The sequence below is a fragment of the Myotis daubentonii genome, chromosome 9 (genome assembly GCF_963259705.1).
Source record: "Myotis daubentonii chromosome 9, mMyoDau2.1, whole genome shotgun sequence".
NCBI lineage: Eukaryota > Metazoa > Chordata > Mammalia > Chiroptera > Vespertilionidae > Myotis > Myotis daubentonii.
The window spans coordinates 43401073-43428219 of NC_081848.1; the positions used below are offsets into that span (position 1 = coordinate 43401073).

Consider the following 27147-nt stretch of genomic DNA (forward strand, 5'->3'; position numbering starts at 1 on the left):
CGTGTGGAAAACACAAAATGATGGAAAGCCTTGGCCATAACTTCTCTTTCAGGGTGTGGAGTGATGAGATATAAACACATAAATTGGGCAGCCATGCAAAGCATCAAGTACTGACATGAGAGTTCAGAGGAGAGAGGTAGCAGAAGCTGTCAGGGAAGACTGCCTAGAACAGCCGTGGGCAAACTACGGCCCGCGGGCCGAATAAAACTATTGAAAAAAAAGACCGTACCCTTTTATGTAATGATGTTTACTTGGAATTTATATTAGTTCACACAAACACTCCATCCATGCTTTTGTTCCGGCCCTCCGGTCCAGTTTAAGAACCTATTGTGGCCCTCGAGTCAAAAAGTTTGCCCACCCCTGGCCTAGAAGAAGCAGAGCTCTAGCTGGTTCTGAAAGAAGCTTGGATTTGGTAAGGGGAAGGGGGGAAGCAAAAGCCATTCATCCTTCTTTCCATGATCTGGAAAGACGAAGCTGAAGTGAAGACTATCCTGAAACTGACTCACTGATTCATTCAGCAAACATTTACTGAGGTACAAACCAAACTTCTCCAATCTGGAAGGTAAGAAAAGCAATATCCCACTTATCTCCGAAATGCTATAAGTTAGATGCTAACAATAGCAACCCACATTTAAATGGACTGTCTTTGTTTTAGATTTCATCTCAGGAACTATAATTCATGAAAAATCAGAAAAGAGCTCCAAATGACTTCCTTCCCTGGCACCAGCTGCCTTGTCAGTCTGCTGATGCTTAGCACTTATGACTTGCAGGATCTCATCACTTCTGTACCTTATGGGGACAGGGATCACCCACCATGCTTGGCTGAAAAGAAATACTGAACATGAGCTAAAACCAAATGTCCAGGTAATATAGCAAAGTAAGACTCACAGCTGACAGAACAATCAGCTTGAAAGAAGTGCTGATAAATGGACAGAGGTCAACTAGAGGAAGGTGTCAGGGAAATGCTCTACAGCTCTGGTCAATATTTTCATGAGTTATTTGGCTAAAAATACAAGGATCTGCTTAGAAAATGTGGATAGCACAAAGCTTGAGAGGTGGGGAAGATTACGGCAGTGAACATGGAAAACAGAAGCAGCAAAATCCAAAATGAATAAAGCTTTTTTCTAGAGTTCTTCTAGCTCTGACATCCTATGAGCTAATAAGCTGAGATGAGGAACCAAAACCATGCGATGAAACCTAACCAACTACCCAAGTATAGGATGGAAAAGGAATGGTTTAATAGCAGCTCATGTGAAACAGATCTAGGGGTTTCAGTTGAGCACAAATCACCAAGAAATATATGCCATCAGGGCCACTGCCAAAAGCACTAAAGCAACCTCATGCTACTTTAGCTAGGAACAGACCCAGAAAGAAGAAGGCAGCAGCTCTACTATTCTCTGCTGTCAAAGCATCCCTGGGATCAGGTCTTCAGACCACATTGCATAAAGGACACTGACATATAAGCATGCCAGGATTACAAAGGATCGGGAAACCAAATCAGGTAAGGAACAGCTGAAGGCAACAGGATATTAGGCCTGGAGAAAACTACAGTATGGCCTGGCTGTAACCTTCAGTTATCTGAAGATCACCTGTAAGCAGATAGATATAGTCCATGCCCTGATAAGACCCACACAGTGCTGGAATACTCTACAGGGTAGAAACTTTTTTTGACAATTTCTTCCTACCACACCCTCGGTAAACGGTCAACCTTACCACAAGAGTGAGGCAGGTCCTTCCACTGCTAATAAATGTATTATAGAGTTCCTGACTCTGATAAACCTGCCTTTGTGTCCCTTCTGCCTCTGGGTCTAATTCTTGTCCAGAGACACAGAAAGTAAATTTACTCCGTTTCTTTTGATTACTTCACAATACCTAAAATTACACATCTCCTCTCCCCAAGTCTTCCTCTCTTCAGACAGAATCAGTCAAGCAGTCATTGAACAAATACTGAGCACTTAGTGTACAGCATGCTAAGGACTGTGGGATTCAGAGATAAAGAACAAAACCTCCTCAAGAACTCAGGTCTACGGAGGAGAAACAAAGAAAGTAGAGGGTAAGTACTTCACTCAATGTAGAACCAAGGAAGGCTTCCTGAAGAAAGCAACCTTTGATCTGTCCTGACAGCCTAGTAGGTACAGGTGCAGAAAGAATCACGATGAGTGTTTCAGGATGAAGGAACATGGTATGCTTGAGAAAGTCCGAGTATTTGAGGAAAGTGTGAGAAATGAGACTACAGGGGTAGGCAAGGCTCTTTGGAGGAGAAGGCTGATGTTTGCCTCACAGAAGTTTTTATTATACTGTAAGGAGCAAATTTTTTCTTTCTCATAGAAAGTGGATTATAACCCTATACTATCTTAATCAGCATTCTCTAACCACATCCTAGTAACCCCCTTAAGGTCTTAGCATGAGAAAAATCTATAGTACTTTAAAGATATCCAGTTGGGAGATTTTGCCCCTCATCCATTCCAGGAGGGAACAGCAGATTAGTGGATAGGAGTTTGAAAAGATGCTATATTTGGTAACAGACAGAGATGACGAAAGCTTCTCCTTGGAGATCTTTAAAAATAGGATACTTTTCCAGGCATAAACTTATTCTTTCCCTAACATCCCTGAGGGAGTTAAGGAGTGAGTAATATTAGACTTTCTGAATAGACTAGAGGCCTGATGTACGAAATTCGTGCAAGGGCCGGGGGCCTCTGCCACCTCTGCCTCAGCCCCCACCTGCTGCGGTTTTGTCTGGAAGGAAGGATGTCTGGAAGGACTTCCGATCTAATTAGCATATCATGCTTTTATTATTATAGACTAGTGGCCCATTGCAGGAAGATTCACGCAATAGGCCTTCCTTTCCCTGGCTGCCTGCACCAGTTTTCCTCCAGCACCCGGGACCCAGGCCTTTGGTCCAGCCGCAGCAGCGAGGCTTGGCTTCTCCAATCTGGCTGCTCCTTTTTTTTTTCCCCCCCAGCTCCTCCAGCAGAGCCCAGAGCGGACTGGAAGCCTGGGTTGCCCCCAGTGACCCAGGCCCCTAGCCACTCCTTGAGCGGAGTACAGGGCCGGAGGGAAGCTTGGCTTCCTCTGCTGCCGGGAGCAACCCAAGCCTCCTGCTTGCTCCAGCTCCGTGGCTACCGCCATCTTCAGTTGTCTTCAGTCTTCGCTCTGCACCTGCGTATGCAAATTAACCACCATCTTTGTTGGGTTAATTTGCATAGTCACTCTGATTGGGTGGTGGGTATAGTGGAGTGGAGGAGTGATGGTTAATTTGCATGTTTCTCTTTTATTAGTGTAGATGATGAAAACTGATGTACAGAGAACAAAGAGCAAGTTTGGCCTGGCTAGGTTTCCAATCCAGATCGTCTGTCTTCCAAGTCCTGCCTCCCTAGCATATTCACTGAGTTTGGAGAAACTCTGGAAGCCTGAGGAGGCAAGATGGTGTAAATGGAAGTTGTTGTGAGAATGCCTGAAATATAAGGAAAGGACTTGGGCAGAAGTTATCAAAGAAGGAAAAATCTGGGAGGTTATAATCAGAAATGACCATGACAGAAACTGATAATTTCCTGAAACTCTTAAGAAATCTCAAAAAATGGTTGAGTGGCTCTATGAAAAGAGCACTTAACCAAGAATCAGATTTTGGTTTTATGTCCAGCTCTCCAATAGTCATGTGTCCTTGGCAAATCACTTCAGAATTCTGCACTTTGGTCTACTCATCTGAAAAATGGAGATAAAACCCTATCCTGATCATCTTATAAAGCTGTTGTGAGGTTCCAGTGAGATAGATGAGAAAAGTTTTTTTTTTAAAAATCAACAAATTGGCTCTAGCCGGTGTGGCTCAGTTGGTTGGAGTGTCCTCCCATATACCAAAAGAGTGTGGGTTAGATTCCTGGTCAGGGCATATACCCAGGGTGTGGGTCCAATCCCTGGTTGGGGCGTGTACAGGATGTAACCAATCAATATTTCTCTCCCAAATCAATGTTTCTCTCTTTCAAAAACAAAACCAAAAAATCAACAAATTCAAACACTAAGCAATTTAAGTTACTCTTGTTGCTTTTATTCAAAAGAACAGTACCTGAAATTTAAATACAGAAAACAGTAAGATCTCTTGCTCCCAAAAGCAGTTAGACTAAGTTTTTCTTCTTCTAACCTGAAGATTGCACTTGATCTCCTAAGTTAGAGAGAAAAGTTTATTATTTTTCACAGTGAAACCAGTAGGTTGACATACTTGCTCATAATCAGTTTCATGGTTGGCAATGTCTGTGCTGTCCTAGGTCCTTGAGTTGAGGACAGTGCTTCTCATCAGGGGTGAATTTCCTCCCCACAGGATATTTGGCAATGTTTGGAGACACTTTTGGCTGTCACAATTTTGGGAGGGATGCCACTAGCATCTATTGGGTAGAGGCCAAGGATGCTGCTAAACATCCTACAATGAACAGGATAGTATCCCAACTCCCTTCCCCCTCCCGCCAAAAAAAGAATCATCTGGCCCAAATGTTAATAGTCTCCTTATTGAGAAACCTGGTCTAAAAGAACAGAGCTAGTGTTTTTTCTACTCTGTGGTCATGGGTACACAATGAAAGGCTGAATCGCCAACCAGCACTAGTGAAGAACAAAAAAATTCATTCAGTTTGAGAGAAACAGAGCCTTATCAATTAATTCCATCATTTCTTGGCATGTCATAAGAACCTTTATTTAAAAAAAAAAAAGCTCTGAATAGCTAATTTTGAATAGTTTCTACTGTTCAACCATCTCAGTGCCTCTCCTTTATACAACATTCTCTGGAGAGCTGTTTTGTTTTCTTTTTATTCCCATTCTTCCCCCATAGACATTCTAATGTGTTTAAGATGTGTGTATATATATATATTTTTTTTAAAAAAATATATATTTTATTGATTTTTTACAGAGAGGAAGGGAGAGAGATAGAGAGTTAGAAACATCGATGAGAGAGAAACATTGATCAGCTGCCTCCTGCACATCTCCTACTGGGGATATGCCCGCAACCCAGGTACATGCCCTTAACCGGAATCGAACCTGGGACCTTTCAGTCCACAGGCCAACGCTCTATCCACCGAGCCAAACCGGTTTCGGCAAAGATGTGTATATATATTTTAAATTTGTTAATTTTTTTGGTGGTGGCTGTTAATCCTCACCTGAGGATATTTTCCCATTGATTTTTAGAGACGGTGGAAGAGGGAGAGACAGAGAGGGAAACATCAATGTGAAAGAGACAAATTGATTGGTTGCCTCATGCCAGAGCTTACAACTGAGGTACATGCCCTTGACCGGACTCAAACCTGGGACCCTTAAGTCTGCAGGCCGATGCTCTATCCACTGAACCAAACCAGCTATGGCAAGATGTATATATTTTTTGTATCTGTTCTTACAAACTGTTTTTTTTGTGTGCATGTATTTTAAATTTATTATTGAGTGTTGTATATCTTTCTGTCTGTTACTTTTTCACCCATCTGCAGTTTCAGTTACCTATGGTCAATACTGACCCAAAAATATTAAATGGAAAATTCTAGAAACAATTCCAAAAATTTTAATTGTGTGCTGTTCTAAGTAGTGTAATTGTAGAAGTCACTCTGTATATGAATCTATTGTCAGTTTTTTCTAAATTTTTAAAATGTTTTTATTGATTATTTTAGAGAGAGAGGAAGGAAGAATAGAGAGATAGAAACATCAATATGAAGAGGAACACTGTTCAGCTGCCTCCTGCATGCCCCCTACTGGGGATCGAACCCTCAATCCAGGCATGTGCCCTGACTGGGAATCGAACCGGTAACCTCTTGGTTCGTGGGTTGATGCTCAACCACTGAGCAATTCTGGCTGGGCTCTATTGTCAGTTTTAATCATTACTAATCTCCCATTCTGTTATCATTTAACTTTGCCTATGGTAATCCTTTACTGAACAAAAACCCTTAATATAATCAAATTTATCAAGTTCTTATCCTATTTACCTACATATTTTTATTATCTTTATAATTTTACCTTTCATAATCAGGTCTTTATATCCGATAACCAAGATGGCTACTGAGTGATTAATGGGTGAGTAGGTAGCATATGCTGGACAAAGGGATGAACCACGTGACAGTGCTATAAAGGATCAAGGAATATCTGCTAATTGAACAAATACATAGGCATCATGGAAGAGTGGGGAGAGTGGGGAGAGCAGGGGAGCTGGATGGATTGGGTATGAATCCTGACTCTGATAATCATTGATTGAGAGGACCTCAGTTAATCTCTGAGCTTCAGTTTCTTGATCCATACATACAATGGCAAAAATAATACTACCTACCTCACGGCAAAATACTTGGCACTTTATAAAGCACTCAAAATGAGAGCTAGTGCTATTAATTATGTTTCCATAATAGTGAAGACATAGCAATGTCCCAAGTATGTTTCTGCTCATTTCTCCTCCTCAAAATCCACCTTTAACCTAGAGCAGCCTGGAGGGTGAGAGGTCCCCAAGAATTGTAAAACTGGTGGCTACAGCAAGTATCTAAAATCAGATTTCCAGGCAGGAAGAACAAATTTAGATGCACAAGGATGGAAAAGCAGGAATAACAAGATGGGTCATCCAAACAGAACAGCAAATAATAGAATCCTCAGCCCATAGGATGGTTGAAATATAAGGAAAGGACCTGGGCAAAAGATTGTGGGTTCGATCTAGTCTGTAAAAATGTCTGTACCAATTATATCAATAAAATCAGATGACAAACTAGGGAAAGATACCTGCAGCATGTACGTAAAAGGGCTTATTCCTAACATATAAAGAGTTCTTATAAATCAATAAGAAATATTCCAAAGGAATCCTAAACAAGAAAAGGATATGTGACCAAACATATCACATGGCTTAACTGTGAATAATACTTACATGTCATAATAATGTAAATAATGAATACTTATTCAACTAAAAATTGTGAGGAAAAGGAGGCCTTGGCCAATGTGACTCAGTTGGTTGAGCGTTGATCCATGCACCAAGTTCCTCTCTCTTGCCCTTTCCCTTCCTCTCTCTCTAAAAATATAAATTTAAAATTAAAAAAAGTTCAGAGGAAGAAAAGTGTGTGTGAAGGATATAGGTATAACAGTATAAGATAATTATCACCTTCCATAATAGGAAGTCAATGCATAATATTTAAAAGTAAAACTATATATATAAATATATAAATACACACACACACACACACACACACACACACACACACACACGAGGCCCGATGCACGAAATTCATGCAAGGGTAGGCCCTCGCAGCTCCAGCTGCCTTGCAGCCTCGCCTCCCCACCCACACTCTACTTGGCCTGCCACTGCCCATATCTACCACCACATACCCCCAGTTAAGGCAGAGGACAGACGTGTTTTGTTTTGTAACGTTTGCAGAATTATTTGACTTTTAAACTATAATATATATAATGCTGATAAAAAAATGAAAAATCAAACATATAAACAATATGAACAACAGACAACTGACAGAAAAAGCCAAATGATCAGTATGAAAACATGCTCAACCTCACTAATAATTAAAGAAATAGTTTTTTACCCTGTTAGACTGATGAAGACTAAAAATACTGATGATTCCTTATCCTCTCTTTAACACTGGATTAAGAGCATTGTTAAAAAAAAAAAAAGCACTGTTCATGTCTGTTGGTGCAATTGTTAACTGCTATAACTTTTTTAGAGGGCAGTTTAACAAGATCCATTAATAATTAAAATGTGTATATTTCTTGACCCAGCAATTCCATTTCTAGAAATTCATCCTGTGGAAATGCTTGCCAAGCTATGCAAATTATAAATACAAGAAGTTTACTAAATCATGGTTGTAACAACGATAAACTGTTAACATGTCTATCAATAGAAGTTAATCTTTTTAAAAAATCTATTTAAAAGAATATTTACATTACTAGATTAAGAGATGGGATAGATACTAATATGGATAGATATTTGAGAGATACTCTTAGGCAGGAAATGTTGAAGAACCTAACACATGTCATAAACATCTAAAAATGTATAAATATTAACATACAAATAGCCCTGCCAACTGGCATGGCAGTGGTTGAGCCTTGACCTATGAACCAGGAGGTCACAGTTCACTTCCAGTGTGGGGCGTGCAGGAGACAACTGATCAGTGATTGTCTCTATCTCTCTCTCCCTCTCCCTTCTTCTCTGAAATCAATAAAAATATATTTATTTTTAAAAATACGAATAGAAAAATATGTAAATGTAACAAACTGTTAATAGTGGTTCTCTCTGGGCACTTTTTATTTCCAGGTCACATATATATTATTTAAAATTTTTATAACAAATATGTATAACATTTGTTATCAGAACAAAAACAAAATACTACAGAACAAAACCTCAGATCAGCTTTGTCCTCTTAGAAAAAGACAGGCTTTCATCTCTGTTGGTCATTCAATAAGATACAGATTTTAGAGCTGAGAGTAAGTCCAGCCAAACATTCCATAAAAATCACAAAAATCCTCTCCACACGTCCCTAAGAGGTTGTCTAGTCCCTAATAAACAATAGCTTGTGATGATATCATTTCCTTCACAGTTCATTCCATGTGGAACAGCTCTCACTGTTGAAAATTTCTTTATAATACTTAGCTGAAATCTGCATTCTTAAAACTCATTTGTTAGCTTTAATTTGGGCCTTTGGAGTTACATAGAATAACAATCATGAAAACATACTTTAGAGCAGCGGTAGCCAACCTTTCGGACCTAGCGGCAACTGTTGCTTTAGAGCAGTGGTTCTCAACCTGTGGGTCGCGACCCCTTTGGGAGTCGAACGACCCTTTCACAGGGGTCGCCTAAGACCATCGGAAAACACATATATAATTACATATTGTTTTTGTGATTAATCACTATGCTTTAATTATGTTCAATTTGTAACAATGAAATTGGGGGTCACCACAACATGAGGAACTATATTAAAGGGTCACGGCATTAGGAAGGTTGAGAACCACTGCTTTAGAGCTTAAGGATGTGACTTTTACTACAAGAACTCTTAATTTTCCTTTTTTTCTGCAGTACACTTCTTGGATTTTGCCTAGATGTGTTTCTAGTTACAAACTCTAAGGCCCTTTGTCATCTAGTCTTAAACCCTCACTTTAAGTATATTTTTATTGATTTCAGAGAGGAAGGGAGTGGGAGAGATAGAAACATCAATTATGAGAGAGAATCATTGATTGGCTGCCTCCTGCATGACCCCTACTGGGGATCAAACCCACAACCCAGGCATGTGACTTAATGGGGAATCGAACTGTGACCTCTTGGTTCATAGGTTGATGCTCAACCACTGAGCTACACTGGCCAGACTTAAACCCTCACTTTAAAGATGAAATCAGGATGACGAAAGAAAGGCTAAAAGGGAGGAAGTAATTTGTCCAAGGTCTATTGCCAATTATTAGCAGAGGTGCTAGAAACAGATCTTAGATCGCCTGATTCCCCACTTCAAAACTTTTTATAGTACACCAAAATTCTGTTCTTCAGAAAATAAGAAAGAAGGTAACATTTCCTAACACATTCTATGAGGCCAGCATTACCCTGTTACCAAAGCAAGACAAATACATGACAAGAAAACTACAGACCAAAATTCCTTATGAATATAGAGGCAAAAATCCTCAACAGAATAGTAGCAAATTGAATCAATACAGCAGCACATTGAAAGGATTATACACCACAATATAATGGGATTTACTGCAGGAATGCACATGATCATCTCAATGATGTAGAAAAAGCATTTGAGAAATCCAACGCCCATTTGTGATAAAACAACAACAAACATTTGACAAACTAGGAGAAGGTAACTTCCTCAACATGATAAAGGGCATTTATGAAATACCCACAGCTAACACACTTATAAAAACTGAAAGCTTTCCCAAGATCAGGAAAAAGACACTGATGGCCATTTCACCAATGAGGAAAGGGTGAAGACAGGGGAAATACAAAATGAAATCACTTTAACCGAGCTGCTAAACTATCATTATGAAGGTTGAGGCATGAGGAAACAATTCTTTTTGTCTTAACTAAACTGAAAATTTAAACTTTTCAAACTTCCAGTCTTGTGTCAATGCCTGAACATCCATTTACCTGCAGATAAACCTCTGACTACCCCTTAAAGAGCTCAGGATGTGACTAGACCTCCTGGCAACCATCCAACAGACCACCTGGCATCCATCATCCAGACAGCCTGACACCTGACTGATAACCATCCTAGACCAATCCCTAAGACCTCGAATGCAAAACTGATTATTCTTAAGGATGTGACTTTTACTACAAGAACTCTTAATTTTCCTTTTTTCTGCAGTACACTTCTTGGATTTTGCCTAGATGTGTTTCTAGTTACAAACACTAAGACCCTTTGTCATTTATTTCTAGCAAAGCTTCCAGACTCTTTTTTTTAGTTCATTCCACACTATTCAGCATTGTACTGAAAGTTTTAGCCAGAGCAATTAGGAAAGAAAAGGAAATAAAAAGGCACCTAATTGGAAAAGAAGTAAAGCAGAGGACATGATCTTACATATAGAAAATATTTTTAAAATCCACACAAAACACTATTAGAATTAATACACAAATTCAGCGAAGTTGCAAGATACAAAATCAACACATAAAATCAGCTGTATTTCTACATATTAATAATGAACAATCCCAAAAGAAAATTAAGAAAAGAATTCCATTCACAATAGCATCAAAAAGAATACTTAGGAATAAATTTAACCAAGGAGGCACAATATATACATTGGAAACTACAAAACATTAATTAATAAAAGAAATTAAAGAAGATCTAAATAAATAAAAGACAAACCATATTCATGAATGCAAAATTAACATTGTTAAGATGGCAATACTCCCAAAGCAATCTACAGAGTCAGTGCAATCCTTATCAAAATCAGTTGCCCTTTTCCCCCCAGAAATTGAAAAGATGACCTTAAAATTAATATGGAATTGCACAGGACCCAGAACAGTCAAAACAATCCTAAAAAGGCACAAAGTTAGAGCACTTACACTTCCCAATTTCAGCACTTACTACGCTGCTATAGCAATCAAAAGTGTGGTATTAGCATAAGCACTGGCATACAGTTCAATGGAACATAATTGAGTGTGCAAGGGTAAATGCATGCTTCTTTGGTCAATTAAAAAATTTTTAATCCTCTCCCGAGACAGTGGAAGGGAGGGAGACAGACAGAGAGAGAGAAACATTGATGTGAGAGAGAGACATGGATTGGTCAAGGACTGAACCTGCAACCAAGACACACACTCTCCCCTCCCCCCACTGGAATTGAACCCAGGCACTTTACCCACTGAGCCAAACTGGCTAGGGGTATGGTATATAATTTTTTTACAAGAATGCCAAGACCATTCAACGGGGAAATAAATCTCTTCAACAAATGGTGATACGACAACTGGCAAAAGAATGAAGTTAGACTCTTAACTCACATCATATATAAAAAATGAACTCAGAGACCTAAATTTGAGATAAAAGTATAATACTATTCAAAACAAACATAAGTGTAAATCTTTTTTTTAAAATATATTTTATTGATTTTTTTTTACAGAGAGGAAAGGAGAGGGATAGAGAGTTAGAAACATGGATGAGAGAGAAACATCAATCAGCTGCCTCCTGCACACTCCCTACTGGGGATGTGCCCGCCACCAAGGTACATGCCCTTGACTGGAATCGAACCTGGGATCCTTGAGTCCGCAGGCTGACGCTCTGTCCACTGAGCCAAACCAGTTAGGGCAGAGTAAATCTTAATAATCTTGGATTTAGCAATGGACTCTTAAATACGACACTAAAAGCACAAGCAGCAAAATAAAATATAGGTTTAAGGGTATAAACATACAGTGAGGAGTAAATAAGCCTTGGAGAGCTGTAGCGCAGTGCAGCTTGGGTCTGAACTGCGTGGCCGCTTATACTGATTTCTTCCAATGGCTATATCCTTGGCCCGCCATATCCCCAGGTTCTGCATCCACAGATTCAACCAACTGCAGATCAAAAACATTTTCTCTCGTGGCTGGAAATCACAGATAGTAAGGGCCGACTGCATGCAAGTTTTGCACCATCTATACTAATAAAAGTCTATGTGGCTGTGACGCCCTCACGCCGTGACGCCCTTCTGCCGCAAAGAGTAATCACCAGGAGGCTGCGTGCACAGTGGGCACGCACGGGTGGGGGCTTGATGTTACATGTGCGGCCCCCCCCACACCCCCGACACAGCGTGGGGGTGGGGCCTGTGGCTCCAGCCTACCTCTTTGGGGCAATCTATCGAGGAACCCCGGATGGGTGGGCAGGGCCTACCTCTTTGGGGCAAATGATCATGGGGCTCCCACACTGTGAGAGGGCACAGGCCAAGCTGGGGGACCAACCCCTCCCCCAGTGCACAAATTTCATGCACTGGGCCTCTAGTTTTTTATATAAGGGACTTGAGATTGCAGATTTTGGTATCCATGGGGGCCCTGGAATGAATCTCCCACAAATACCAAGAGACACTGAAGTTTTGGAGAAGTCAAAAGTTATATGCAGATTTTCAACTGCATAGTTCAGGGGTCAACTGTATAATGCATATAGACAACAATACTGTACTATAATTATCAAATTTGCTAAGAGACTAGAACTTAATTATTCCAATCATTAAAAAGGATAATTATGTAACGTGCTGGAGGTGTTAAATACTGCTACAATGGCTATCATATCACAATATACAACTGTATCAAATTAAATGTTGACACCTAAATTTACACAATGTTGCCGAAACCGGTTTGGCTCAGTGGATGGAGCGTCGGCCTGCGGACTGAAGGGTCCCAGGTTCGATTCCGGTCAAGGGCATGTACCTGGGTTGCGGGCACATCCCCAGTGGGAGGTGTGCAGGAGGCAGCTGATCGATGTTTCTCTCTCATCGATGTTTCTGACTCTCTATCTCTCTCCCTTCTTCTCTGTGAAAAATCAATAAAATATATTTAAAAAAAAAATTTACACAATGTTATATGTCAAATATATTCAATAAAATGAAAAAAAAATAAACTGGAGTTCATCAAACTGACAGATGTTACGCATTAAAGGACACTATCAAGAAAGTAAGAAAGCAACCCATAGAGCCTGGCCAGTGTGGCTCAGTGGTTGAGCATCGACCTATGAACCAGGAGGTCACGGTTTGATTCCTGGTCAGGGCACATGCCTGGGTTGTGAGCTCGATCCCCAGTGGGGGGCATGCAGGAGGCAGTCGGCCAATGATTCTCTCTAATCATTGATGTTTCTATCTCTCTCCCTCTCCATTCCTCTCTGAAATCAATAAAAAAAATATTAAAAAAAAAAAGCAACCCATAGAATGAGAGAAATATTTGTAAATCACATATCTTATAATGGTCTGGTATCAAGACTATATTAAAAACTCTTACAGCCCGGCTGGCATGGCTCAGTGGTTGAATGTCGACATATGGACCAAGAGATCACGGTTCAATTCCCAGTCAGGGAACATGCCCGGGTTGTTGGCTGAATCCCCAGGGGGGGCATGCAGGAGGCAGCCAATCAGTGATTCTCTCACATCAATATTTCTGTCTTTCCCTCTCTCTTCTACCCTCTCTAAAAAAATCAATGGAAAAATATCCTCAGACGAGGATTAAAAAAACAAAAAACTAACAAAAAAACTAACATATTAAAAAAATAATGTCCTTATTGGTAACCTTTTTTTAATTTAAAGTCTATTTTGTCTGATATTTAAGAACCAACACAGCTCTCTTTTGGTTATTACTCGCATAGAAAATATTTATTTGGGATAAGGATACTTTTTTTTTATTGATATAATATCAGCATATAACATTATATAAGTTTCAGGTGTACAACTTCATGCTTCAACATCTGTATACACTACAATGTGATCACTACTAAAAATCTAGTTACCATCCATCACCCTAGAGTTGACCCCCTTCACCATTTCACCCCCCCCCCATCCTCCCCTTTGGAAACCACCAATCTGTTCTCTGTATCTAAGAGTTTGTTTTTGTTGTATTTTATTTGTTTTTAGATTCCACATAAATGAAATCATATAGTATTTGTCTTTCTTCATCAGACTTATATCACTTAGCATAATATCCTCAAGGTCCACCCACACTGTGTCAAATGGGAAAATTGCACCTTTTTATGACTAAACTAGAGGCCCAGTGCATGAATTCATGCACAAATCCGGGGTCAATTGGGGCGGGGCCGGCTGGGGGGAGGGGCCATGGGAGGTTGGCCAGCCAGCCCCGCCCCCGATCGGGGTGAGGGGGCCAATTGGGGGCTGAGTCAGCCAGAGGGGGCCACAGGAGGTTGGGAGAGGGGGCCCGCCACAGTGCACGTCATAGCCAGCAGTCATTCTGGTCGGTTGGCTTTTATATAGTATTCCATTGTATATATGTACCACTTCTTCTTTATTCATCTATAGATTGACACATTGTTTCTATATCTTAGCTATTGTAAATAATGCTACAATAAACATAGGGGTGTATATATCATTTCAAATCAGTGTTTTTGTATTCTTCAGATAAAACCCAGAAGTGGAATTGCTGGGTCATACTGTAATTCTATTCTTTTTTTCAGGAATCTGCTTACTGTTTTCTATAGTGGCTGCACCCAGTTTACATTCCTATTAATAGTATAATACAGTTCCCTTCTCTCTCTCTCTCTCTCTCTCTCTCTCTCTCTCTCTCTCTCTCTCTCTCTAATACAGCAGTTCTCAACCTGTGAGTTGCGACCCCTTTGGGGATCAAACAACCCTTTCACAGGGGTCGCCTAAGACCATCGGAAAACACATATATAATTACATATTGTTTTTGTGATTAATCACTATGCTTTAATTATGTTCAATTTGTAACAATGAAATTGGGGGTCACCACAACATGAGGAACTGTATTAAAGGGTCATGGCATTAGGAAGGTTGAGAACCACTACTCTAATATGTTTTTATTGATTTTTTTTAGAGAGAGAGGAAGGGAGAGGGATAGAGAGAGAGAAACATCAATGAGAGAGGAACATCATCAATCAGCTGCCTCCTGCACACCCCATGACTGGGAACGGAGCCCCGCAACCCGGGCATGTGCCCTGACCAGGAATCTAATGAGTGACCTCTTGGTTCCTGGATCAATACTCAACCACCGAGCCACACCAGCCAGGCAGGTTACCTTCTGTCCATATCCTCTCCCACACTTGTTATTTCTTTTTTCTTTTCTTTTTTTTAATACATTTTATTGATTTTTTACAGAGAGGAAGGGAGAGGGATAGAGAGTTAGAAACATCGATCAGAGAGAAACATCGATCAGAGAGAAACATCTATCAGCTGCCTCCTGCACACCCCCTAACTGGGGATGTGCCCGCAACCCAGGTACATGCCCTTGACCGGAATCAAACCTGGGACCCTTGAGTCCGCAGGCCGACGCTCTATCCACTGAGCCAAACTGGTTAGGGCCACACTTGTTATTTCTTATCTTTTTTATAATGGTCAATGTAACACATATGAAGTGATAGCTCATTGTGGTTTTGATTTGCATTTGCCTCATAATTAGTGATGTTAAATATCTTTTCATGCGCCGTTGGCCATCTGTATGTCTTCTTTGGAAAACTGTCTAATCAGATTCTCTGCCCATTTTTTAATTGGTTGTTTGATTTATGTTACTGAGTTGTATGAGGTTTTTATATATTTTCAATATCAGATGAAGATTTTCAAGTATCTTCTCCCATTCACTAGGGTGCCTTTCCATTTGGCTGATGGTTTCCTTTGCTATGCAGAAATTTATAGTTTGAAGTAATCCCATTTATTTTTGGTTTTATTTCCCTTGCCTTTTAAATCATATCCACAAAATCACTGCTAAGACCAGTATCAAGGAGCTCACTATGTTATTTTCTAGGAATTTTATAATTACAGGTCTTATATTCAAGTCTTTAATCCATTTTAAATTAATTTTTTTGCATGGTATACGATAGTGGTCTAGTTTCATTCTTTCCATGTGGCAGTTGCTTTCCGAACACCATTTATTAAAGTGTGTGTCCTTTCTCCACTGTATGTTCCTGGCTCCTTTGTTGTAAATTAATTGTCCATATATGTGTGGGTTTAATTTTGGGATCTCAATTCTGTCCCATTGATCTGAGTGTCTGTTTTTATGTCCATACAATACTGTTTTGATTACTACAGATTTGTAGTATAATTTGAAAACAGTAAATGTGATTTGTTCTTTGTTTTGTTCTTTCTCAATATTCTTTCTCAAGATTGCTTTGGCTATTCAGGATCTTTTGTAATTCCATACAAATTTTAGAATCCTTTGTTCTAGTTCTTCGAAAAATGTCACTGGAATTTTGTTAGGGGTTACACTAAATCTGTAGGTTGCTTTGTGTATTGACATTTTAACAATATTAATTCTTCCAATCCATGAGCAGAGTATCTTTCCATTTACTTGTGTCTTCCTCAATTTATTTAATCAGTCTTATACTTTTCAATGTATAGGTCTTTCACCACCTTAGTTAAATTTATTCCTAGGTATTTTACTCTCTTTGATGTAATTATGAATGGGATTATTAATTTCTCTTTCTGAGAACTTGTTAATATATAGAAACACCACAGATTTCTCTATATCGATTTTGTATCCTATTAACATTACTGAATTCATTTACTAGTTCTAGTACTTCTTTGGCAGAGTCTTTTGGGTTTCCTATATATAATTTATGTATATATACACACATATGTGTATGTATATATATATATATATATATATATATATATATATATATATATACACACATACACACATATAATGACAGATTTCTTTCCAATTTATATGCCTTTTATTTCTTTATTTTATTTTATTTTATTTTATTTTTGTTAATCCTCTCCCAATGATATTTTTCCATTGATTGTTAGAGAGAATGGAAGGAAGGGAGAGAGACAGAGAAACATCAATGTGAGAGAGAGATACTGATTGATTGCCTCCCGCATGTGGATCAAGCCTGCAACCAAAGTACTGGTCCTTGACCAGAATCGAACCTGCGACCCTTCCTTCAGTCTATGAGCCAATGCTCTATCCACTGTGCCAAACCGGCTGGGGCTTTTATTTCTTTTTCTTGCCTAACTGCGTTGACTAGGACTTCCAATACTATGTTGAGTAAAAGTGGTGAGAATAGGCATCCCTGTCTTGTTCCTGATCATAGAAAAAAAGTTTTCATCTTTTTACGAATGATATTATATTTGCTGAGGGTTTGACATAAATGGCTTTTATTTTGTCTAGGTATTTTTTTTCTATGCCCACTTTGTTGAGAGTTTAAATCTTAAACAGATGTTGAATTTTGTCAGAAGTTTTTTCTTCATCTATCGAGATGATATAATTTTTATCCTTCATTTTGTTAATGTGGTATATCACAATGATTTATTTGTGGATGCTGGACCATCCCTGCACCCCTGGAATAAATCCCACCTGATCACGATGCATTATCTTTTTACGGTATTACTGAATTAGATTTGCTAATATTTTGCTGAGGATTTCTGCATCTATGTTCATCAATATGTTGGCCTGTAATTTTATTTTTTGTAGTATATTTGTAGTATATTTGTCTGGTTTTGGTACCAGGGTAATGCTGGCCTCGTAAAATGAGTTTAGAAGCATTCTCTCCTCTTCAATTTTTTGGAAGAGGTTGAGAAGAATAGCTACTAAAATCTTCTTTGAATGTTTGATAGAATTCACCAGTGAAACCGTCTGGTCCTGGACTGTTGTTTTTTGGGAGATTTTTTATTACTGATTCAATCTCCTCACTAGTAATCAGTATATTCAGATTTTCTGTTTCTTCATAATTCAGTCTTGAAAGATTATGTTTCTAGGAATACACCCATTTTCTTCTAGGTTGTTTAATTTGTTGGCATACATGGAATATCTTTTCCCATCCTCTTACTTTCAATCTCTGTGTCTTTGTATCTAAAGTGAATTTCTTATAGCCCTGACTGGTATTGATCAGTGGTTAGAGTATCGGTCCACACACCAAGGGGTCCCAGATTCGATTCCCAGTCAAGGACACATACCTAGGTTATAGGTTTGATTTTCGGCCTTGGTCAGGGTACTTGTGGGAGGCAACCAGTCAATGTGTCTCTCTTTCGTCAATGTTTCTCTCCCCCCGCCCCACACCCTCCTTTCCCCCCTACTCTCTCTAAAAAGCAATGGAAAAAAATATCCTCAGGTGAGGATTAACAAAAAATAAAATAAAAAATAAAATAAATAAGTAAAGTGTGTCTCTTACAGACAATATATAAATGAATCATAGTGGGGTTTTTTTAATACAATCTGCTAATCTCTATCTTTTAATAGAATTTAATCCATTTACATTTAAAGTAATTGCTGATAAGGATTTATTTCTGTCATTTATGAGTATTTCTCTGTATGTTTTATGTTTTTATTCCTCATTTCCTCCATACTGCCTTTTTAAAAAAATTAATCTAAATCCTACCTGTAAGATTTATTGGAGGTCCCACCTTCCCAGTCAAGTGATCACTTCTCTCCCTCTATTTCAATAGTTCCTAATGAATATCTCCTTCATGAATATGTCCCAAAATATTTAAAAGGAAGTGCCTACCTTTCCTGGCCATAAAAATAGTCTCAGGTTCTATCCCTGTTTTCACCCTCTGAATCACTTGCACCTTAAACACACACCCACCATACACAATTCACCATTCATACATAAAGTTCATTATTATTGTCCATTCTCTGCCTACATGTGTCTTGGCTTAGGCTGGATCCTAGAATACTTAGGAAGGGTCTCTTGATTACTGGCAGACAAAGAAGAGAGAGTCAAAATGGCTTACATTGTAGGAGCGAGGATGCCTCTGCTTCCACTGCACCAGGAGCAGCTGGGCCACCACCAAGGTAGCGATGAGGATGAGGACCATTTCGGCATGCATGGCTTCGTGACCACGGTGTTTGGCATGCATGCGTGCATGCTCGACCCTGAAAGTCAAACAGATGGGTTTAGCCAGGTTATGGCTGGTGTGGTGGTAAAGAGGTAGTGCTTCCCAGGGATATTCTACCCGTCCAAAGTTCAGAACACACTCCTGTATTTTGCAACGGTAGGGTACTATGCATATGCCCTAGAGCAGCGGTCCAGGAGCAACCACTGCTCCAAAGGTTGCCTTAAACCAGTGGTCACCAACCTTTCGAACCTCATGGATCACCAGTGGTCCACGGACCACTGGTTGGCGATCGCTGCCCCAGAGGACAGGCATTCTGATATAGAATAGGGGTTCTATGGGCCCCAATAACCAAGCTCAGCTATTGGATTAAATGTGGGTGGTCTGCTGCCTGCCTCCAATGGCAGATACAGCTAACACCTTTCCTGTTGCAAGAAAGAGATCCCAGAAGCCTGTGTCACTGCCCATTTCAGACCTATTTAATTATGTCGTTGAAAAGAAAACATAACCCAAAGAGAAGATTATAGCCACAAAGCCCCATAATCTTAGTTAGTGATATTTATGATACCAATAAAAGAGTAACGCTGCAAATGTGTGATAATTCTAGGGTTAAAGTTTTGCTTTATTTGTCCTACCCTCTCTGTCAGGACCAAGGATCCTAAAAACTAGTTACAGCCTGAAAAATCTAAACTGCTTTGACTTTATATTAATTCAAGAGTGACTTCACCATCAACATCCACAGGGAAATAGCCTCAAGGACTTAAACTCTTATTTAATCTAAGGCTGGCATTCTCTTGTCCTGAGGATTGGCAGCAAACTATTTCCTTGGTCAATACAGGCAAAAAGCTTTCTCTAAGAACAGAGAAGAATAGTTACTCCTATTACTCTGGGTCAGAGTCAGCCAAGGGAAAAGAATAAGGAAAACTTAGTCAGAAAACCAAATACAAATATAGCCTGTGGTCCGTAGCTTTTGTACAAGTTTTCCATGTATAGGGGTATTAGGGAGGGAAGGAAAGGACAACATTAATGGTATCTTCATGGAGTTCCCAAGGACAAGAAGAACCCAGTGGGATGAATTATGGGTAAGTAATAAAGCAAATATAGCAAAAAGTTAATTGTAGAATCTAGGTGGTGAGTGTAAGGGTGTTCACTGTGCATTTCTTTCATGTTTTCCGTACGTTTAATATTTTTCATTATATAATGTTAGGGGCTAAAACTCAGTGGGCAGCCAAATATCAGTCAGCCAGCCAGACACAGCACCTAAGGGTGTACGCTACATAAAACACTATCCAGGGTGAGAGAATCTGACAAAAAGATAATAAGGTTAGGAGTAAGAAACTTTAACCAGTTAACTGCCACAATATTTTTAATTTAACTTAAAAAGGTCTGCCACTTGTGTCTTATAGATACTTATGACATACAAATGGTTAAGGTTGTGGCCTTGACCAAGAAAGTTAACAACTCTACATCACAATTTCTTCATCTGTCAAAAGGAGTCCATATCTTTTCCATCTCCCTCATATGCTTATTGTGAGAATAAGCTAAACTAAAAGGACAAGTAACACTTTAAAAGCCTTAGAACTGTGGGGAATTATAGATAAGAAATACATTTCTTGTTCTCAGACAGTATATAACTGAATGGATGTGCACAACAATGAAAGAATCTAGAAAAGACCAAAGAAGACATCTATTTCAAGTTCCCACTCAATGGAAAAATTATTTTTGATATCCTTTGTATGAAATACTTCCCCTGGCTTAAGAACATATGCCTTGTCCTGACTGGTTTGGCTCAGTGGATAGAGCATCAGCCTGTGGACTGAAGGGTCCCAGGTTTGATTCCAGTCAAGGGTACATGCCCTGGTTGTGGGCTTGATCCCCAGTTGGGGGAGTGCAGGAGGCAGCCAATCAATGATTCTCTCTCATCATTGATGTTTCTATCGCTCCCTCTCCCTTCCTCTGTGAAATAAAAATATTTTTTTTTTAAAAAAAGAACATATGCCTCAAAGTTATCTATTCTAGAACCAGCAGTGTCTGACGCATTGTAGGTACTCATATGTGCTTATGAAGGACTAACACTCCAATGCTTTAAGAGGTAGGAGGGCCCGAGCTAATTTGGCTTAATGGATAGAGTGTCGGCCTGTGGACTGAATGGTCCAGGGTTCAATTCCGGTCAAGGGCACATGCCCGGGTTGCGGGCTCGAACCCCAGTAAGGGGCGTGCAGGAAGCAGCCATCAGTGATTCTCTCTCATCATTGATGTTTCTCCCTCTTCCTATCCCTTCCTCTCTGAAATCAATAAAAAGATATATATGGGGGGGGGGGAGGTTTTCTTAATATACCATAATTATTAAAGATATTTCTTTAATAATTAGATAATGATACAAAATCTATCTTTCTATAGCTCCAGGACCTAAACCTATACTCTGGAACAATAAAGGACATATCCACTCCTCTTTTCCAATGCTGCCCCTTCAAAGATTGCTCATGATCTTATTTTTTAAAAACAAAACCAAAAACTACCTTGTTCCTATCACCATTTTATTGGCCTTTTCAGTTCTAGGTATTTATTTCTTTTATTTATTTTAGTTCTAGATCTTGTAAATACTATTCATATAACATAATGTGAAGACCATTAACCCTGACTGCCTTCTTCGAGACATTATCTAGCCAAAGGTCTTCTTATACTGTAGTGTCTACAACATCCAGTGTGGCCTCAGTACAGCAGAGCACAATGGCACTGTCCCTACCTTAAGGCTGATAACATATTTCTATGAACATCTTCCAAATCATGTGAATTATTTCAGTAGCTGAGGTACACAACTGGTGTATATTAAGTTTAAAGTCATCTAAAATCTTGTTGGGTGTGTCGTATGCATTAATATCTTTGCCATTCTATATTTTACAATCAATAGTTTTAATCTAAAAGGTTTTTTTCTCATTATTAGGTTTTATTTGGTTGACTTCTCACTGGTAGCCATCTTGTGAAGTTGTGGGACAATCACTCTGAAACTCCTTTACTAATTAGAAATCATGACAATAAGATATTTGCTGGCCCACTCTGGTTACACAGCAAGTTACCAGCAAGTTGAGATCTCCCATTTTCTCAATCAGATCCCTCTACCCTATTTCATGTATAATGATGATAATGTTAATGACGATAATCATCTTCAAAGTAGGTAACACTGGAGGTTATCACATGCCAGGCACTATTCTAAGAATTTCACATATATTAATCCTCACAACTCTATGAGGTACAGGTACTATTTTGATCCACACCTGACAAATGAAAAAAAACTAAGGCAAGTTAAGTAACCTGCGCAAAATCACATAGCTAGGAAATGGTACAACTAGTGTTAAAACCTAGGTGGATAGTTTGGTACAATTATGCATTTGCTTCCCAGGACCAAGGGAGCTACCCAGAAGTGACCCATGTACTGGAAAAAAATCCCAAAGACCTAGCCTACTGGTCATGAGTCACTGTTTCCCACAGACACGGAAGCAAAAAGAATAGAACTCTATTAGTTGGATTACCCGATAGTCCCCAGCCTGAGGGGCCCACACTATCACACTTACCTCCATTGCTCCTCTGGGGAGAGGTGTGACATATCAACCTGTAGAAAGACACCACCAAAAAAATCCATTACTGTCTTAGGCTGTCCCTGCCCAAAATAAGGTGCTTACACATTCATCAATATCCACCAAGGAATTACAGGAAGCTTTAAGTGTCAATTTTTATGAAGCCTTCCCTAGTACTCTACTCCCCACTGATCTCTCCCTTCTAGAACTAACCAGTAACTCTGGCTCATGTCTATGATTGCCATTGTTTTGCATGTCTGTGCTAGGCAATAAGGACAAAAGAATGAACCTAATTCCCAAGATTCTCACAACCTATGAGATAAAAACATAATATTTCTTTATTAGATATCAAAGACTTGCTATGGAAGAAAAAAAAAGCGGGGGGGTGGGGGGACTTCTCATCCAACCTATGGCATGACAGATTAGTGAAAACTTCCTGGAGGTGAGATGTGAAATACTACCTCAATGAGGAAGTTAGAGAAATATGTTCCAGGAAAAGGACTAACATAACCATGAAGTTACAAAGCATACAAACAATTGAGAATGGGGTGGGTCCCTCTGCCTGGCTGGCGATTGGGGCTGATCAGGGCCATCTCTCCCAGTCCCGAGGGGCCGGTGGCCTGGGAGGGATCTTGGGAGGGCTCCAGGGCATGTGCGGCCCTGTCTCACCCAGTCCCGATCAGCAGGACCCCAGCAGCAAGCTAACCTACCGGTCAGAGCATCTTCCCCCTAGTGGTCAGTGCATGTCATAGCGACTGGTCAGTCGACCGCTCGGACACTTAGCATATTAGACTTCTATATAGAGAGATTGTAACTCACAGCGAGGAATGCTCGGGGCACACTTTCCCTCCAGCCCCTGGTTTTGGAGCCCTCATGTCCTTCCAAGGCTCTGCTCACCCTCTTCAGCTGCCACAGGAAGTAAATTGCATCGTGTGCATGGAAACCCTTTGCAGGCTCCATGGGTGTGTCTTTACTTTGCTGCAGTTCCGATTACCCCAACATGAGGAGAGACATCCTCATTATCAGGTAACACCATCATGGTAAGGTCCCTGCTCAGCCTACTGCAGAGGTTTTAAATAGGCCATGGGTCGCCCTAGATGGTTTGGCTCAGTGGATAGAGCCACAGCCTGCGGACTGAAGGGTCGATTTCAGTCAAGGGCACATTCCTGAGTTGTGGGCTCAATCCCCAGTAGGGGGGGTGTGCGGGAGATAGATCGATTCTCTCTCATCATTGATGTTTCTATCTCTCTCTCCCTCTGCCTTCTTCTCTGAAATCAATAAAAATATATTAACAAAAATAAAAATAGGCCATGAATCAAACATCGCTGCTCTCCATCCATCCAGTCCCCTCACACCCTTCTTTTGTCTTCACCCCCCCACCCCCAACACACACTCTGCTGGGGTCTGTAAAATGGGGTCAGAATTTCTACTTCAACTAAGGGTGATGCTTCCACACGGCCCTCCTTCCCCAGTGCATCTCTGTCCCCAGTCCTGTGGGGTCTCTCCCTCCCTCCCCTTCATCTAATTTGGTAGGCCCTGCTCTGCCCCCTCCTTCTGCAACCTCCTGTCTGCAGCCTCCCCCTTTCTTCTAAGGGGGCGGAGCACCCAAAGGAGGGGCAAGGCTGTGTGGGGTAGGGCGGGGCTGTGCAGCTGTGGGGGGCGGGGGAGCCCAGGCGGGGCCTTGGAGGAGATCTGGGGTGACGGGTCACAGGGAGGAGGGAGAGAGTGGAGCCTGTCCCATGGGAGAGGTACAGGGATCCTCGACTGCTTCCACCCAGCAGCTTTTCTAGGCGCCAGAGCAGCTGTCACCCTCTGCCACTCACTGCCTCCCACTTCCTTTCAAGGTTTAGACTCAGTTTCTCCGACTCAGCCCTGCCCCCTCTCTGCTGTGTCCCCAGGAGCCCAAGGCCACCCCTTGGCCTCTGGCAGGTGCGCCTGGACCGTCCCCCCGAACCTCCATAATGGTGCTACCCACTCTCCTGGGGTAGTTAGTGAAACTTAAATAAAATGAAGCAGCTCTGAAGATTGTGAGTTGCGCACTGAGAACGCCACAGGCTGCAGAGAGCTGCGTAGTCTAGGCTCTCAGATCACGCATAGCAGCCTCCCCCACCACCTGGTCCCTCCTGGCTCGGTCAAACCCTGGGAGCTTCCTGAGGGCTCTCACCTTACATCTCACTTTCCAGTCCAGCTCACCAGCACCCGCAGCAAGCTAACCTACGGGCTGGAGCATCTGCCCCCTGGTGGTCAGTGCGCATCATAGCAACTGGTCAAGCAGTCAAACTCCCAGCCAAATTCAGTCTAGGGGACAATTTGCATATTAGGCTTTTATTATATAGGATAGCCAAGGTATGGAAGCAACCTAAGTGTCCATCAACAGATGAATGAATAAAGAAATTGTGGTACATGTATACAATGGAATATTACTCAAGTCATCAAAAAGAACGACATCTGCCGAAGCCGGTTTGGCTCAGTGGATAGAGCGTCGGCCTGCGGACTAAAAGGTCCCAGGTTCGATACCGGTCAAGGGCATGTACCTGGGTTGCGGGCACTTCCCCAGTGGGGGATGTGCAGGAGGCAGCTGATCGATGTTTCTCTCTCTCATCGATGTTTCTGACTCTCTATCTCTCTCTCTTCCTCTCTGTAAAAAATCAATAAAATATATTTAAAAAAAAAAAAGAAAAAAAAAAAGAACGACATCTTGCCCAGCTGGTGTGGTTCAGTGGTTGAACGTCGACCTATGAACCAGGGTTCGATTCCCGATCAGGGCACATGTCCGAAAATGTGGGCTTGATCCCCAATAGGGGGCATGCAGGAGGTAGCCGGTCAATAATTCTCTATCATTGATGTTTCTATCTCTCTTTCCTTGTCTCTCCCTCTCCCTTCCTCTCTGAAATCAATAAAATATATATATATATATTTTTAAATTCAGACATTTTTTGTGGATCCCTGAGTACTGTGCCTATTATCCCTAATGGATGTTAGCCCTGGGTCCTCTTGTCTCACCAAGTTGCCAAGTCACTTTGCTCTGAGATTCTCTTTTCTTTCTTTTTTTTTCCTTTTTTAAAATCTTTATTTTTGAAAGTATTACATATGTCTCCTTTTTCTCCCATTGTGAAATTCTCTTTTCTAATGGGTCTACCTGATCAAACAGCCTGAGGATTAAGTTCACACTAAATCTCACACTGCCTAAATCCACACACACACAAAAAGGCAACCTCACTCCACTCATATAAACACTATAAAGTCATTGGGCAATCATTTGACAATAATGTGTAGTCTGTATTCAAGAAGGGTTTATTTACATTCATAAATGATCAAATCCAAACCAAAAAATAGATATGTCATTGACCTACAAATGCCAAAGTCATGGGAAGCATGTTCCTGGCATCTCAATGATAGCCAATAACTATTTGTTTGTTCGTTCATTTGTTCATTCATTAAATCACAAGACAGACATAAAACAAAGTCTCTTTCCTTATAAAACTTAAACTTGCATTCTAATACAAACGACATAATAAACATGTAAATAAGCATTTATTTATATAGATTAAATAATTTCTGGTAGCAGTGTTCTAAAGAGACAAGACGAAAGAGTTAAAAAAAAAAAAAGCTGTTTTGTTGCTACATGTAGATAATCTAGTTCAGCAGTCGCAGCCAACCGGTGGTCCCACTGTGGCGACCCATCAGTTGACCGCTGCTCTAGTTTCCCCAAAAGGTTTCCAACAACAGAACACGCTGGGTGGGATGAACAGTGAAACTGAGCCCATGTGGTATGTCTTCATTCCTTGGGGTTTAACCCATTCCCACGTTTTACCCCAAGAAATGGTTTCAGGGCAACAACTACCTTTCTCAGTGAAGAGAAATAGTTGTAGGTCCTAATCCGGCATGGCTATTTATTTGATTTATTCCAAAGAACAGGGCACTTCTCTCCATGCCTCAGTTTCCCCACATATAAAATTGGGGGAGGGGGTGTTGGCTTAGGTGATTTTCAAAGTAGTAATTCACGCCAAATCTGTCTAACTCCAAAGCTTTGAAGTTAGCTATAACACTCTGTCTTTCCAAACTCCCAGTTTATTTAGTTACCACAGAAGTTAAAGCAAAATGCCTTCAGTGTGGTGAGGTGTGATATAGCAGGTTGTGACCAAATTAAATCAATGAAAACGTACCAAGTGACTACTATATGCATCCATCACTCAGGGGATGGTCCTTTGCTCTGGTTTCAAGTACCTGCTAACTGCAAAGGGACCTAAACTCTGGAACCCCATCCACCAGGGCAACCTAGCATTTCAGAGGTCTCAGTTGATCCTTCCAAAAGTTAAAGACTGATCAACTTTGCAGCTGAAGACCTCATTCTTTCACAAAACATTAGAGATGACTAAGCCCAACCTTTGCTCTTGAGGTATTCACAGTCAGAGGAGGAGGGGCAGGCTATTAACCATAATATGATACGATAAGGATAACACTAACATATAAACAAAATGCTATGTAAGCACAGAGAAAGGAGAGATTAGCTAGCTTCTAAACCTGATATGAATACAGCACAACAACCAGGCTGACTGCCTCTATCTTGTGGACAGAAACAGTGATCTGCTGCATAATTAGAATAACAAGTGAAGTCCAAAGGTTCACAGGCTACCCATATTTGTGGCTCCCCGTTCTCCTCTCATTC

The 27147-nt window shown here is 40.5% G+C and overlaps 1 protein-coding gene across 2 annotated transcripts in view; it reads right to left on the reverse strand.

Annotated features, from left to right (window-relative positions):
* The window catches only part of RNF121 (ring finger protein 121), a 75213-nt gene that overhangs the window by 30937 nt on the left and 17129 nt on the right, over positions 1-27147 (reverse strand). For both annotated transcript variants that reach the window (XM_059708622.1, XM_059708623.1), the window contains exons 2-3: positions 22476-22513; positions 18802-18943 (exon numbers count right to left, since the gene is read on the reverse strand). In XM_059708622.1, coding sequence (XP_059564605.1) covers positions 18802-18943; positions 22476-22513 — 180 coding nt within the window. The remainder of the gene's footprint in view (positions 1-18801; positions 18944-22475; positions 22514-27147) is intronic.